At 40.3% G+C, this 15,591-nt stretch overlaps 1 protein-coding gene across 1 annotated transcript in view; it reads right to left on the bottom strand.

The window, feature by feature from the left end:
* The window catches only part of dnah9 (dynein, axonemal, heavy chain 9), a 166,605-nt gene that overhangs the window by 132,609 nt on the left and 18,405 nt on the right, over window positions 1–15,591 (bottom strand). The window contains exons 13-24 of the mRNA XM_088000949.1: window positions 14,747–14,893; window positions 12,234–12,342; window positions 8,249–8,490; window positions 7,949–8,084; window positions 4,816–5,012; window positions 4,476–4,738; window positions 4,199–4,360; window positions 3,225–3,447; window positions 2,835–3,001; window positions 1,128–1,271; window positions 865–1,024; window positions 584–739 (exon numbers count right to left, since the gene is read on the bottom strand). Coding sequence (XP_087857075.1) covers window positions 584–739; window positions 865–1,024; window positions 1,128–1,271; window positions 2,835–3,001; window positions 3,225–3,447; window positions 4,199–4,360; window positions 4,476–4,738; window positions 4,816–5,012; window positions 7,949–8,084; window positions 8,249–8,490; window positions 12,234–12,342; window positions 14,747–14,893 — 2,106 coding nt within the window. The remainder of the gene's footprint in view (window positions 1–583; window positions 740–864; window positions 1,025–1,127; window positions 1,272–2,834; window positions 3,002–3,224; window positions 3,448–4,198; window positions 4,361–4,475; window positions 4,739–4,815; window positions 5,013–7,948; window positions 8,085–8,248; window positions 8,491–12,233; window positions 12,343–14,746; window positions 14,894–15,591) is intronic.

The raw sequence follows: 15,591 nt of genomic DNA, 5'->3' as shown, positions 1-15,591 counted from the left end.
GCCAATAGTGACATTTAATGGAAAAAAATGAAAGGTTGCAAGCATGATGACATAATATCAAAATTTGAAAATGGTGAAGCACTTACTAAGTGGCTTAAATGAAACAATGTCAATGTTTTGGAGCGACTAATATAAAGGTCTAAAATCATGCCCATTTTTAGCTTGCACAGCTAAAAATGCGAGTGGGAGTAAAGTGGCCTAAAGACCTGGTTAAGCTACTTCTGTCAGGAGGAATGGACCAGAATCCCAGAAACTATAATGCAAAAATCATAGAAGGAAATCCAAAAACGTTTGACAAAAGTTATAGAGTTAAAAAAAAATCTCAATTTAAGTACTTTTGACTATATGTACTGTACATGTCATTATTCTGGCATTGTGCAAACAACAAATAATTTTGGCAATCGTAAATGACCAAAACAGGAAACATTTTAGTTTGACTTGATTTTAGAAAGTGACAAAAAATATGATTCAGTAGATTTTTTTGTGCTTTCAATGTCAAAATCTAGCTTGAACTACATAAATGATCAAACAGGATGGAAACTTCAAATCAAAACTTCAAGTAATGTTTAAATAAATCTCTGACCTGGTCCATTGTGAAGTGAACTCCAGTAGCAGCCATCAGCTGATGCCAGTGTCTGGGTCGTATCGCGGGGCTTTGGAGCTCTGCTACTGCCCTTAGGGAGGTGAGGATGTTCTTCACCCTACTGTCCAGACATGTGAAGGCCTCCCATGCTCTTACCTACAAAACACAGACAGTGATCTGTTCAAGAGCCTGTGACATATTCAAGGGACATTTAAGCAGGGTGTTTAAAGCCAGCTTCTTGTGATGCTAAAACTGTCTACTTGTGAAAGTGAGCTTCTCACCTCCTTGTCCAGCCCTCGTATGTCTTTAGAGAAGCGCTTGCATTCGTGTTCCATGTCCTCCACGTTGATCTCTCTCCAGGGAGTCGTCCTCCAAGCTGCCACGCTGGACTCCACTAATGTAATCATATCCCACAGCTCTTTCAACAGGCCCACCTCACGCCTGTGGGAAGATGCAAATAAAATGAACAAATCCAAGAAGCCAATGACCGTAATGAGGGGTTGTTAGTTAAAAACTCGGCTTGCGGCGGAGGCGCTCTCTTCACCTGCATTGTCGGAGCTGTTTGTACTCCGAGACCGTGACCTCAAACAGACTCGCCGACTCCATCAGGGAGGCCATCGTCTTCTCATGTTCCCGGATCATCTGGTGAAACTTACTTAACATCTGGTACGGCTTCTGGCTGTCAAACCTGAGGATGGCATCAGGACGCACATGTACCAATCAAAACCCACGCTATCACAGGCTCAGCATCAAGCAGGCAGTGTTTGGGTAATGACAGACTGTAGGACTGCCAAATTTGATCTGGCTGCAAGTCTAACCATTCTGGAGTCTACAGCGCTAACGCATACTGCACAAATTACTAGTGACTTCCATGACACTAATGGGGAAATAATCACCAGGTTATTAAGAGACCAATTACACACATAACTAATCTGACAATTAAAAGATATGACAAAGAATATTTTCGTATGAATGAATTAGCATCATGTTAAGATTCAATTAGTGTTGTCAGACAGGCGAACTTTAAGATAACATTGCTGTGGTGTCAAGTGGGGAGGAGAGCTCAGGTGACATTTTAATCTTTCCAATGTACTCATACCAAAATGTGGAGCTTCGAAGGAAAAGTGAAACAATAAATGCTGTTACAAGTAGGTCTGTCACAATAACAAATTTTGCCAGGCTATAAGCTGTCCCAGAACTTATTGCGATAAACGATAAAATTGTTGTTTTGAGACAATTTTCAAGTAATATAATGGTAATAATGGAAGAACACTTTCTCAAAGATCACCAAACTTTAAATTCTGATTAACATTTAAACACTGAAACTGGAAGACATTTTAAATATCCAAAATAAATAAACAAAATAACAGAAACAACAAGTAAAATGAATTGTGAAGTCTGTGTAGACAAAATAGTCTTTCCAAAGCAGCAGACTGAAGACCAGTTTTGGTAGAAAGAGAGAGAAAAAAGAAAAACAATTAATCAAGCAAATGCAAATGACTGAGTTTGTTTTAGTTTATCATGCAATTAATTGATTTATTGTTGATTATGACAGGCCTAGTTACAAGAGCTTAACAATAACACCTTTACATTTTTGGAGCCAGTAAATGTTTGTTGATGTCAGTTTTAAAAGGCTGTAATGTTGACTAATGTTTCTAACAAGTCAACTGTGGGTAAAAATTAACACTGGTGCATCATTCTTGGGATCTTCATTAAAAGACTTCAGCACTAAACACTTGTCTGCATTAAATATTCCAATAACCATGTCCTCAAACTTTTATTTTCAGCGTAAGCTGGAAGAGTGTAAACAACATGAATAATTGTCAATCCTCCCTTTCACCAATTTATACTTTCAGTTCATACTAATGCCAGTTTGCTCACCTTTAAATAACTATTTAATACCCCTGACTCTAAATAACTGCATGTTAACTTAAGAGAAATTAACCGAAGTTCACAATTTGCTTTAACTTTTTGGTTTCTAGCATAGATCGTCGCCCACAAATTTCAAAAGTATCTTTTGTAGAAGTTAATTGTATTTATATTCAATGGTTTCAACTGATGGTCACTACAATCTTTCAAAGATCTTATAGTTAAGGGTGCATGTATAACAAGTGTATGTACTACAATAAAAATGCGTGCATAAAATTCTTATTTTAATGCAGACATTTGTCTGATGTTTACCTATAATCAAGCATCATGAACTTAACTTAAAGTGTTTCCTGTCTATTTCTGGATATCAGAGTTATTTTACCTGAAAGGCCCATTGCTGCGAAAGTGCTCCCTGAAGGCATGCTGGTCAACATCAAATGAAGCACATTTTCTACGTAGGCTGACCACCTCTATGGCCTGCAGCGGCGCCACCTGCTGTTTAACCAAGACTGCCTGTTTTTTTAGATTGAGCCACTTTTCTGGCAACTCCTGCAGAAAAAAGACGATCAGAACAACAACAACACTGTAAGCAAAGAAAGCTGTGGTGATATTTCATGACTTGCTGGGAGGAAGAGATCAGAGATTAGCATTCAGAAAACGCAACAGAACCATTAGAGAAAGGATTCTACCTCACCTGGGAAAAAAATCAAAGCAAAGAGTCTTTGATAGAAAACCAAACGATGGGAATGAATATCAAAATATCAGTTCTTACCACTAAGTGTTTGTACACCACTTCTGGGAGATCCTGTTCATACATTTTCAGCAGAGCAATGGTTTGTTGCAGAGGCTCAAACATGGTGTCTGTAGAGGCTTGTCTCTCTTTAACCGCCAGCAAGTGACCCATGACCTCAACCAGACCTCTGTAGTCGCCCTCCTGCACCTGCTGGCTCAGGCCAGCCTCAGTTACACAGATGAACCTCTCTAGATCAAACAGACTGAGGCAGACATGCACATTGTTTAGGTAAAAACAAAAGACTTAAAGCTACAGTTTATCATCAGGGCGTCTGCGGATTTCAACATATCAAATTTAAGACTTGTTAAGACATTTTTATTAGCCTTGGATTAAATTTAAGACAGAAAAACAATAAATCAAGGGAATGATGCTGCACTACAGCAAAAACTGTGAAATTTCTGGGCTCTCTTTATGGCTCTTGGCAGCAGCTTTGTGCTTCTTACACTGCATATGGCTCCTTATAGCCTTAACCCCTACAGAATGAATGTAGCATCTTATGGGTTAAATAGTTCTACCAAGCCATTTACATATTTATGGCCAACTTACTTTTCAAAATGAATTTAAGACATCTTAAGGCCTTAACTTTGGATAAATTAAGAGTTTTTAAGAATGCACGGACACCCTGGTTAGCTTAACTTTAGTTTATAGTTAGAGATGACTGAACCCCTTTTCACCAGGCCTGGCCAGGTCAAAATGTTTTTTTTCTGACCGCTGGAGAAGAAAAGCTTGTTTTGTATCATCCCTAGAGAACCAAACTATGGATACAGAGGAATTTTTCCAAGAGCAGTTTTCCAACAATCCAGGGACAAATTAGTGGCTTTTCCAGCATCATGGAGCATCGTGTCACAGGCCAAATATGTTAAAATGACTCAGAGACTGAACACAGATTTTGAAATGAATCTGTGGCCATTTCTTTCTCATGTAAAATGAAAAACAAAAAACGCATTTCATACCTGTTGGTTACATGATCGATGAGGTGCTGTTTGAACATGAAGCTCCACTTTTTGATGACATTGAGCAGAGCACTCTTCATCCGCCTGCCATCCACCCTCATCCAACCATGGAAGACATGCACCACCTCCAGGTGCTGGACCTCCTCATAAAGCTTCTCATAACTGCAGCACAGAGTCAAACAGATTGCATTTAATTTGTAGTTAAATGCCAGAACCTGCTAATGCATATTGTTAAGACAGAAGAAATAATATTACTGCAGTAGTCCTTCACACCTACCCGTCTATCTGTTCTCTAAAGCTGTCCAGAGTTGGTGTGCTCTCATGGATCCCACTATCAGAGAAAACCTCTACATCAGGGCTTGCGGGATTTTGGCCATAGTCGAGGAACTGACGCATGAACTCCTTCCTGTCGTCCACGTACAAGTAGCTGTAACGCTCCAGAGAGTTACGGAAGCTGCAGCACGCCGTCATGGCGGCCTTCACACGCTCCATCAGGAGGTGTCGCGTGTCTGCCAGGTCAGTCATGCTTTCCATGTCAGCCTGACAGAAAAAGAGGAGTAGAAACCCAAGAGATGCGTGTGTGTGTTTTTGTTAAGGCTGCATCAAACCTGCTTTACCTGGTAGTGGGGAAAGGGGCTGTGCTGGGCGAGCCGCGGCACCAACGAGGACATCTTGAACACATCGTTGATGAGGCTCTCCACTGTCTCAAACAAACTATCTGGAGCCCCCAGCTCCAGAGAGGGAGAGAAGACCATGTTCGGGGCCTGCAGATCCAGACGGGCCTCGAGCAGAGGGGCCGTGACAGTTCTTTGATCTGTGGAGAGAGGAAAACATGGAGCATAAGAACAGTTTGAGTAGTAATACTTAAAATCAGGTTTAAAATCCAACCTGCTGTTATTACAGAAGTTTAATGGTTAGATCATTTACAGATGCAGACAGTGCTGACTCCCATTTCAGATGTATAACAATAAAACTAAAAGAATTGATCTCATAATGGAACAACCTCACACCAAGAGCTTGGTTTTCTTTTATCCTCTCTTCCTTAGAGTGGTTTTTCATATGATCCATGCCTTGGAAGTGAAAATGCCGTCTAAAATTTTTGCTTTTGTGTCTGATGAGCCATTTGTATCTTAATTTATGCCTATGTTTTGAATGACACCCATTATCAGCTTACCAGTGGAGAGCATCAGATTTGAGCTATTTCAGTCAAAATTTAAAAACTCCTGGCATTCACTACTAAGGTTTCCAGGACTTTTGGAATTGGAAAAGGCCCACAGCATCTCGGATTTTCCACCAAACTAAACGGAGACCTTAAAGTGCTTTTTCATGTAAGGCATCGTTCTACTACAGAACATTTCCAGGGACTCTGAAGATTTTGGGGAATATTATTAGTAATACTCTTTTTCCACTGTGGTTACCATGGTAAAGACAAATTAACACAGCGGAAAATGTATCCCTGCTATGTACATAGTTTTCAATTAGACTGTCAACAAGATAAAGAATTTCTTCACAAAGTGACAGCAGATTTAGCTTTTGCAACAAGAAAAAGCCTCCACTCTTGGTGATTGATAATCTGGTTCCACAGTGGAAACCAGGCTCATGACAGAAAAATCTAATTAAATTTAAGATGCAAGAAAAAAAATTTTACACCCCAGAGTCAAATTTGAGATTTCTTTTTTTTTTTTTACAGCTACTGTTTGGCCGGTTTGAAGAACAAACAAAATGGAGCGAAAATCTCAAACTGCCAACTGGAGCTACACTCAATATGTTGTTTTTTCGGGTTTTTTTTACTTTTAAGTTTAGTTTCTAAGGTGTAAATTATATACAACTTTTTCAGTACTCTCCAATGTTGTGTAGTGTTGCAGCAGACAACCAAGTGCTGTCCTATTTGCGAAAGTGTATCCCATAAAGCAGAAGGAATGCCACCAATTGTGCTGCGCCGCCAGTGATTTTGTTAAAAACAATTTCTCCTGATGGGTTTTTCCCCCCACCGAATAAATATACTAAACCTTAATATTTTTTTTCGGGATGAGATTATGTGCAATAGCTGAAGCATACATTTTAAGGCTCTCCACACATCTTCAACAGGGCTGCCAACAAATTTGTCTGTATCCGTACTTCAGAGACTTCTTGATTTTTAAAGACATTGAAGGCAAAGAGAGCACACGAGGGAGAGAGGGTTGGACACGGCGGCAATTTGTAAACACTCCTGCTCATCTTGAACCGCATCTAAACTGGCTGACAAGACCCATGCCAACAAGCATGTTCGCTAGTTTTCTGTGTCCATAATCCAGCCAATAAAGGCGGACACCCGACTGACATCAAAGCCCTTGAGGACATGTTGCAAAAGAGCTGTCCAAGTGAGTGCTGGCTGAGAGACGCTGCAGAATCAGAGTAATGAGCAGCTCTGAATTTTCTCCCATTAATATTAGAATTGGCTGCAGCATTCTGCTGGCATCGAGACGGGAGTAGTAACAGCCCCTACATGGCTGTGGCACTTTTAATAACAAATACAGACTTTTTAGATCTACGTTTGAAGCAAGATTTTTTATTTTTTTTTACATAAAGCTTATGAAAAAGAAAAAAAAACACAGGCTGTCATAAATTGCTATCTGACATCATGCCAGACTAAAGTCTACCTTGTTTTTGGTCAGTTAGGGTTTCGGTTTTTTGCTTTCATTTCCCTAAATGCAAATGGTCTCAGTCGTTGTGTCCTTGGGCAAGATACTTCACCCGGCGTCTTGCCTGCTGGTGGTGGCCACAGGGCCAAGTGGCATCTCTGTCTGTGTGTGTGTGAACAGGTGAATAACTGACTGAAGCGTATAGAGCTTTGGAGTCCTTGAACATGATGAAATGCTATATAGCTGTGGGCTATTTACCATTTGCTGCCTTCAAAGTCAAAAGTTTAAGAGAGTCAGTATCTACTGAGAAATGTGTCTGTAAAGACAGTCATAAGCTTAGTACGTGTTTACAGTTTCCACAAGTCATTTGGTATTTGGTCTTGATGACCGTCGTCACTTTAGGTGAAGACATTTTTTTTTCCAAAACACCATTTCAACTAATAAGTACACTGGTGGTTTTATCATTTTGTGTTGGTGTTTTATTGCAGGAGGGACTGAGCACTTCACAAAATAGATAGAATTATGAGGAAAGGAAAAAAAATGGAAACATTAAAAGCATTATCTCAAGACATCACCCAGGAATTTAAAGCTTGGGCACAAAATAGGATTTTGGAACTGGACAATAACTCTAAACTTACAGCTAAGTCTTTCACAAAGTCACTTAAGGATGAAAAAGTCAGTGTTTTGGCATGACTGTAACCGAGTCCTCATGTCAGTCTGTGGGCAAAGTTGAAAAGCTGTGAGTGTGAGTGTGTGTGTACAAGATGGCCTATATGGCAGTTCTCTAAGTGGAAACTGGAAAAATAAAAATTCAGAGAACAATGTTTAATCAGCTTCTGAAAAGAGTCAGGGATGTTTGGCCCAAGTTATTCAGCACAAAGAGCAATTCTGTCAAATACTTTGAACTTTGAAGAGAGTGAAAAAAAGCCTCACAAAAAAAAAAATCACATAATTATTCTAGCATTTAGCAAATATGAATAATTTAAATAATCTTAACTGATCTAAAAAAATTGTCTGATGTATTTATTGTCAGGCAGTGAGAAAAACAGGCTATGTGCCTCTAATAGTGTATAAACTTATCTGGCTTGAACTGCAGCTCTATTGTACTGTTTGCGGTTCATTACCCTACCGGTGTTGTCCAGGAAGAACTTGAGAGAGCACTCAATACAGCTGAAGAATCCATCTATAATCATGTCGTCAATGTATTCCACATAGGCCTTCCACTCCTCCGAGGACGACTCGGCTCTGAACAGTGCCTGATTGCTCTAAGACATAAAAAGCAGGACAATCTCAGTAAATCATTTAGAAATTACATTAAAATGTAGTTCAAAGGGAATTCCAAATCCCTGCTTGAAAATGTCTTTTAAAATGATGAAACGTTAGTGAAACCTAAAGAGAATTGGAGATGTCTCAATCATCAGAAAAGTACCTCTAGCAGGAAGTGGATTTTCCCCCCAGAGGACCGCACCACATTGTGAAACCGCTCCACCCTTTCAGCGCGGTCCTCAAGGCAAAGCAGAGCGTCCTTTCTGCTGTCTTTTCTGTCAAACATGGGGACGGCCCACGACTTCATGTACCTCTGCATCTCCTCCACATTCTCCTTGGTCTTTTGAAGTCGGCTCTCCAAGTCACAGACAGCGTCTCGGATGTCTTGGATGTACTGCCAAACACCTGAAAGACGTGTGCGCATTTTAGGATTTTAAGGGGTCCAAAATAAGCTTTATACATTTTATGCATCACTTAGTTATCGCGTGGGACTCACAAAAAACATTCAGTATCCTTGAACCCTCCCACATTTTGTGACATTACAACCAAAAACTTCAATTTTTGTTGGGGTCGTATTTGACAGACCAACACAGTAGAATGTAACTGTAAGGTGTGCAAAAAAAACAAAAAAAAACAGAGTTTTCAAAGTTGTGATATCTAATAGAAATTAGAATTTTACACAGACATGAACAGTGGGCCGTATTTGTATTCACTATCCATTTGAAATTGTGAAATTTGTAATTTGAATCTACCAACTAGACAGTAATAATTTGGGCTATTTAGCCCGTCGTAAGAGAGAAAAAGGGGTGTATTTTTTTAAAGTAATATTTTTTACCATGTTATTCATTGTTTAATAAATGTCACAATTCCAAACTAAATATTTACTTAGCAAGCTAACTGTTTAGCTCAAAATAAGATATTTACTTAGTATGCTAGTTCACAGCTATAAACTAAATACTTAGTATGGCAGCTAAATATCTAGCTCCAAATGAAACATTTAGCTCTGAACTAAATATATAAGTTACAAATTAAACGTCTCATTGCAAGTTCAACGAGAAGGTCAGAGCTAAATATTTAGGTTTATGTTGCTAATTAACTCACCGACAAGCGGAAATGGACTACCAAAACAAAAGCCTGGTCCCGCAAATCTCTCTGTTCTCAACTTTTAGGTCCGTAGTCCTACAACTTTTTTGAAATGTCCCTTTTCCCACTACACATTTGACATTAACAGCGAAGCTGCCTCACTAACAAGCAGCCAAACTCTACGGAGCTCTGCTAATTAGCTAAAATTGGAGACAGGTGTGCTGAAGCAGACAGACATCTTAAAGTTGCAGGACACCGACCTTTGTGGACTGTACTTTTAGATCACTGCAGAAGTCCCGCTGGCAAGACTGAATCCCATCAACTGTTGCTCATGTCAGCCGGAGTTTACGAAAGATTAGCAAGATCGAGCTTTTATTTTGATAGTCCACCTCGGCTTATTGGGAAGAATATTTAGCTATGACCTAAATATTTTTGTTTGGAGCTAAATATTTTTTTGTTGTTGTTGTTTTGAGACAAATATTTACTTTACAACCTAAATTTTCCACTTGCTAATTACATATTTTTTGCTTGGAACTGTGACATTTCTAAATGCATCAAAAACGACATCCAAAGCTTGGAAAGCATCCATTGTCAGTAAATGGAAAAAGTACAAATCTACCTACACGCCAGCCAAGGAGAGCCTTGCCTTACCAGCCTGGCACTCAATGTACACTACATATTGGGTTTTCCAACATCCCCACACTTTGCCTTTGGAAATCATACAGCATACTGAGATATATGCCCCCAGCTCAGCATGCAGCACATAAGTGTGTAGCTGCTGTGTGTTCCTGCAGAGAAACAGTGAGACAGTCCCCACAGACAGCTGAGTGCACTGGCTTGTACCATAAACACTCCTCTTATTTCTGCCCCGTTCTGCCAGAAGTCCCAGAGCCGGAAAAACCAACAACACGTCCTGCTGCTGTGCGTCAATCATCCCTTATCAATGATTAAACAGCTCCTTTATTCTTATTTTATAAGCAAAGCCTTTCAGTTCGTGTTAGATTCTCAAGCAAGCCGCTGTGCCCTCGAACTGACAAGGATGGAGGCAAACGGGAGAGGAGAGAGGGGCAGGAGTCGTTTTCTAACAAGTCTTAATGTCCTTACGTCCTTTTTTAAATCTGTATTCTCAAATTCTAATATATCACAGTAAATGCAAAGAAAATGACAGCAAAAAGTCCGATATGATTCCTGAAAAAGTCAACTCTGGAGGTAAAAAAAAAAAAATCCCATCTTCCTGCTTCATCACTAGGACAGGAAGACACAAGCTGGAGTTGGGATTTCCTCAACTGCTTAGCAACCGACATCAGAGCCACCAGTTAGCAGTAGCTCTTTGTACTGTCATGGTGGCCAACAACATAGCAACTCTATTGAATCAGCAACACACGAAATTGAAAAAATAAATAAATAACATACTAGAAACTGTTATCCAACAGGTTATTGCCATTATTTTTCTGGAATACATGCAGCGTTTCCTGTAGAAAAGAGGTTGTCGAGCGTAAACGCATGGATACCAGAGGGTTGGTTATAACAAAAATGAAGTCTCAAGGTTTGTTTAAACAAAATAATCTCCTCTAACTGACTGTATGAATTTGTTCTGGCTTAACTGTACGTGCAATTTCAACTGATAAAAATAAAAATACTTGCATCACTTGTACCATTGTTGCCAAATCTCCATTAGGAAGACGTACCAGAAACAAACATTAAGACTTGTCATGTTTGGCTTTCCATACTTTGCTCAAAGCCTCCCTGTAAAAGTCCATTCATGGAGGTTTGATTGGACGACAATCCCTGGGGTTAGGAGGAGCAGTCTTCTGTTTAGCTTTGGGTAACTCAGAGGCCCGTTGTTTTCCAGATGACGAGGCTCTGCTGGTGTCTACCTCTGTGACTTTCCACTTGAAAAGGAGCAGTTTGTCGTCAAGTGCAAAGTGGCTGAGAGCCTTCAAGTCCAAGTCAAAACAGCAGAAAAGCCTCAGATATGAAGGTTTGTGCTTTCAGCTTGACAGTTTGTATGTCTGAGCACTGAAGAGGCCGTCACCACTTTTCAAATCTTTTGTGTGACAACATTTAGAGTACATGGTTTGGGGGGGGAAGAAAAAAAAAAGTAAAAAAGAAGAAACCACGACAGACGAGACAGAGATGAAAGTACCACTGTGTGAGTACACCGTGACTGGATAACCTTTAGCTGCAGAACACACCGAAGTTAGCTTCTGCTGGAGCACTTCCTGTCAAAAAAATAAAATCTTAAAATCTTAAACGGCCAGACAAGACAACTCCACACCGAACGGAGTCTTTGAAACACGAAGATTGTTTGAAGATTTGCAAAACCCTGCCTGCAGTTTGTGGAAACAGAAAAGAGCGTCGTCAAAAGTTTTTGGCAGGAGAACCGCTTTAAACTTAGACGAGCACAAAAACTGCAATATGTGGACTAGTCGAATCATGACGGTTATCACTGATTCTATGAAGCAGTTTCTGATTTAAGAAACTATTTGTAAGAATAACAAAGAAAAAAAATGTGATTTTTAGTTTTCCTGAAAATTAGTTCCACGTCTTCCTGGTGAAATTAGCGTAATCTAACATTTTGACTTGTGAGCTGGCCGTACGGCTACACCCCGAGCCGTACGGGCGGCAGCAAAAGCAACAAGACGTTGTGTAAAGAAATTGCAAATTATGTTAGCTCCACCATCAATAATCGACCGACTCCTCCATGAAACAACAATTCTCTTTGAGGACGTGAGCTTTGTTTTTTGTTTTTTTTTGGTCGTTGTTTTTCCTATTAATTATTTATCTGCCCAAGTCTGTAAATTATTCAGCACGACACTCATTTTGAAGATATTTCGTTTTGCAATTGTAATGAAACTTTTAAGTGCTGCGAGCAACAGCAAGCAAAAGGAGTCTGCGTGTTTGTGCCGTATTTCTCATTTGTGTTACGGGGCGCAGGCAGAACGGGGGGGGGAGGGAAAACAAACATGGCAACGACTGAATACCGCTGCACCGAGCGCGACGGTATGAAAAAACACGAGCCGTTTAGAAGCGTCGCTGCTGTACGTGTGACTTCATCCGCTGACCTCTGCTGTTCCAGCTCAGGCTCTCCTCTGCCTCCCACAGCCGAGCGTCGACGTCTCCGAGCTGACCCTGAATCAGAGGACGCTCCACGTCCAGCACAGACAGCATCACCTGTGTTCAAGCAAAAGGGAAGGGAAGGAAAAATAAATAAATAAAAAATACATGTAAATCTGTCATGAAATATTAATATTAATGGGGTGTTCGCATTTCCAAACTCACAGTTTCAGCATCGTTTGCCTGTTTCTCTGGCGTTACAAGCCGACTGGACCGAAATAGCTGGAATCTGTGCGTTGCTGTACGTTCGCATTATAAACGGGCTTAATTGGGGGAATGTATGATGAATGCGGCCGAGGATAATAGGAGCCGTTTGCTGTGTCGCTGCGTTAATTACGCAAGTGATTTCTTGCATATTGTTCTATTATTCATTATTGACACTGCATTGCCCCTCTGTTTAGTTCCCATTAAGGCCGACAATGGGAAAAGTGTCTTGGGTAAAGACGGGCGTATTGTACGTACAAATTCATTTTTCAAACGGGTGAACAAAAACAAAAAAACAGAAAAAAAAACTATGCTAATGTCTGTAAAATTCAGGAATTAAATTTACATAAGTCACCATCTCTCTCGGTAGATAATTTATCACAGAGCAGCTGGTTTACATCATGATTTATGTTTCACATGAATGTACATCCATCTTTCACTGAGAACATCTTAGAAAGGTGGATCTGGTCAAGTTTTTTTTGTTTTTTTTTCGAATGTAATGAATGATGGGCCCATTCTGATCCAGGATTAGTCTGATGGTGACGTCCTTCATTTTAATGACTCTTTCCTTCTTTTCCAATTATTATAATTTATGTGAGCCTTAGTCAAATCTTAACCTATAACACAGGCATTGGAAACCTTGCTACTGTCTGAATACATTATGTCATGCACTGGTGTGAAAGCAGGGGACCGGAAATATGATGCTTCATCCGAGCAGTCTGTCATGATTACAATGTCGACATACAGTGGACCCCAACCCATCCACAGTTTATTATGGAGTTACGTTCCACGTTTCTGTGGAACGTAACTCCATAATAATAAATAAGATATTTGAAAGAAAATGCAAATATGAGACGCCACTCACTGGCATTTGCAAAGACATTAATCCAGGACTTTCCTGTACCGTACCTCCAAGAGTGGATGTAAGGAAAACCGTAAATGTCTACTTCTACTGTAGTGCTAAGCTAGTTTAAAATATGGTCTATCATGATAACAGATTTTGCTGGACGATAAATTGTCCCAGCAGTTATTGCAATAAAACGATAACATTGTTGTTTTGAGACCGCTTTTGAGTAATAAAGTAGTAATAAAGACATTCTGAAGGATCAATAAACTTTAAATTCTAATGAACATTTAAACACTGGAACTGGAAGACATTTGAAATATCCAAAATAAATAAAGAAAACAACAGAAACAACAAATAAAGTGAAATATGAAGTCTTTGTAAGCAAAAAGTATCTTTCATAAAAAGGGACCAGACTGAAGACTTTTGTCACTGAGTTTTTGGTAAAAGGAAAGAGAGTCGAGAAAAACGATAAATCAAACAACTGAGAATTATTTCTTTTAATTTATCATGCGACTAACTGATTTATTGTTTATCGCGGCAGGCGGACTATTAAGGTATATTTGGTGCTACAAAATAAGTGTTTTCAGACGGGGCCTCTGAGTAATTGTGGACGACTGTGAGTTGATATATTTTGAAGCTCTATGAGCAACACTTGGTTTTACATGCGGCGCGACACGGAGCTACAAGACAACAGGAACTGGATGACAGAAGGTGTGTTTAATCAGTCTACCACACATTCTTTGGAAGTGTTTGACATTCTGTGGTAGACTCAGGCATAAAATAGGATTATATGTGACTTAGAAACACGGGAGATTGCTGCTAAAGCCGCAAATGCTAATTTTGCTAACAATTAGCATAAAAACCGTTACAAGTGTCAACCGTGTTCAATGTTTTCACCTTGGCTTCGCTACTGTATAAGCGCTACTTCTTTCATGTACACTCAGTGTGAAGCCGCCGCTCCTCTTTAAATATTAATGACCATAAATAGTGAATCGGCTGCTTTAACTACTCTGTCACCATGTTTTTTGATGGAGCCGGTGGCTTTTCAGACGTTTTATCAGCGTTTGACACCCGCAAGCCACAGAGTTGACAGCAGCAGCATCTTTAGATGATAACTCTGCTCTGAAGTCGACGACGTCACCCTTTTCCCTCCACCTCCAGCTCTTTATTTCTCTGTATCTCAGCTTCAGCAGCTTCTATATATATATAGTTCTTCAAACTGTGGATTTCGGTTCACTGGAAAAGGAAAAAAGAGTGACAGATTCCTGCAAACGTTTAAAATGTGCTTTTGTTTTTTTTGTTGTTGCTTGCTTCTGTTGCCGTAGCCGTCTCCTGAGTGTGTCGGTTAGCAAGCGCAGCCTCCTCACACACTCAATAATCTGAGAATCGCTCGCTCTCATCCTTCCTGACCTTGTTGTATCGGACTGCAGCGAGCTCCAGGTTGGCCACGTACTGCCACAGCCGCTCCCTGGCCGCGTAGAGCTGAACGGCAGCCTCCGGTATGGCCTCAGTTGGTCGACGCATCAAGTACTTCACTTCTCTGAGCACGGCTGCCAGCTAGGAAGAAACAAAAAGAGTCCAAAACAGTCGAGGTTGAAGCCCAGCAACAAACGCTTCGGCCCGGTCCTGTCCTGGACAGAAGCAGTCAGGACTGAGTCGAATCTCTAGGCTGCTTCTTCACACACATCTCTTCAGCTCTGCTCACCAATTATCTGACTGAGGTCAGGTCTTTTTCCTGAAACATTACTTTCCCTTATGCCACTTTGCAGCTAATTTGGGTGGTGTGATTAAATTCCCTGTCCGTTTGCAGGGCCCACTTGTGCCCAAGCGTTTGCTTCCTAGTTGATATCTTGAAATGTAGATTCAACACATGCACAACCGGAACCTGCCAACCCTATTACTCTGCTGGAAGGGTGTTCTCAGGCCTGCTTTTTACTCCAAAAGTAATGAGGATCATAATGGACAAAAGATTAAGTCCCTGATTGGACTTGGACTCTGTCAGTTGGTTTGTATTCTCTGTTTGGAGCTGTGGCTTCTTTCCGGCTGAGTGGCTTTTCAGCACGTCAGCAAAGGACACATTTTGAAAGTAATTAATGACTCAGTCTTACTAAATGAATGAATGCTGGTTTTCGTACGTGCAGAGGAGCTCGCACTTCCAGGCTTCATACAATTATGATCAAAGCTGAACCACAATTTATCCTTTTCCCAGATTTGTCTGTCATGTTTGGGGTGTTGCCTGACAAAAAAAAATAATA

This window comes from Poecilia mexicana, unplaced genomic scaffold (assembly GCF_051168715.1).
Source record: "Poecilia mexicana isolate PSO_F unplaced genomic scaffold, ASM5116871v1 scaffold_19, whole genome shotgun sequence".
In the NCBI taxonomy this organism is placed as follows: Eukaryota; Metazoa; Chordata; class Actinopteri; order Cyprinodontiformes; family Poeciliidae; genus Poecilia; species Poecilia mexicana.
The sequence above is the reverse complement of the archived record's forward strand: the minus strand, read 5'-3'. Positions and strand labels throughout refer to the sequence as shown.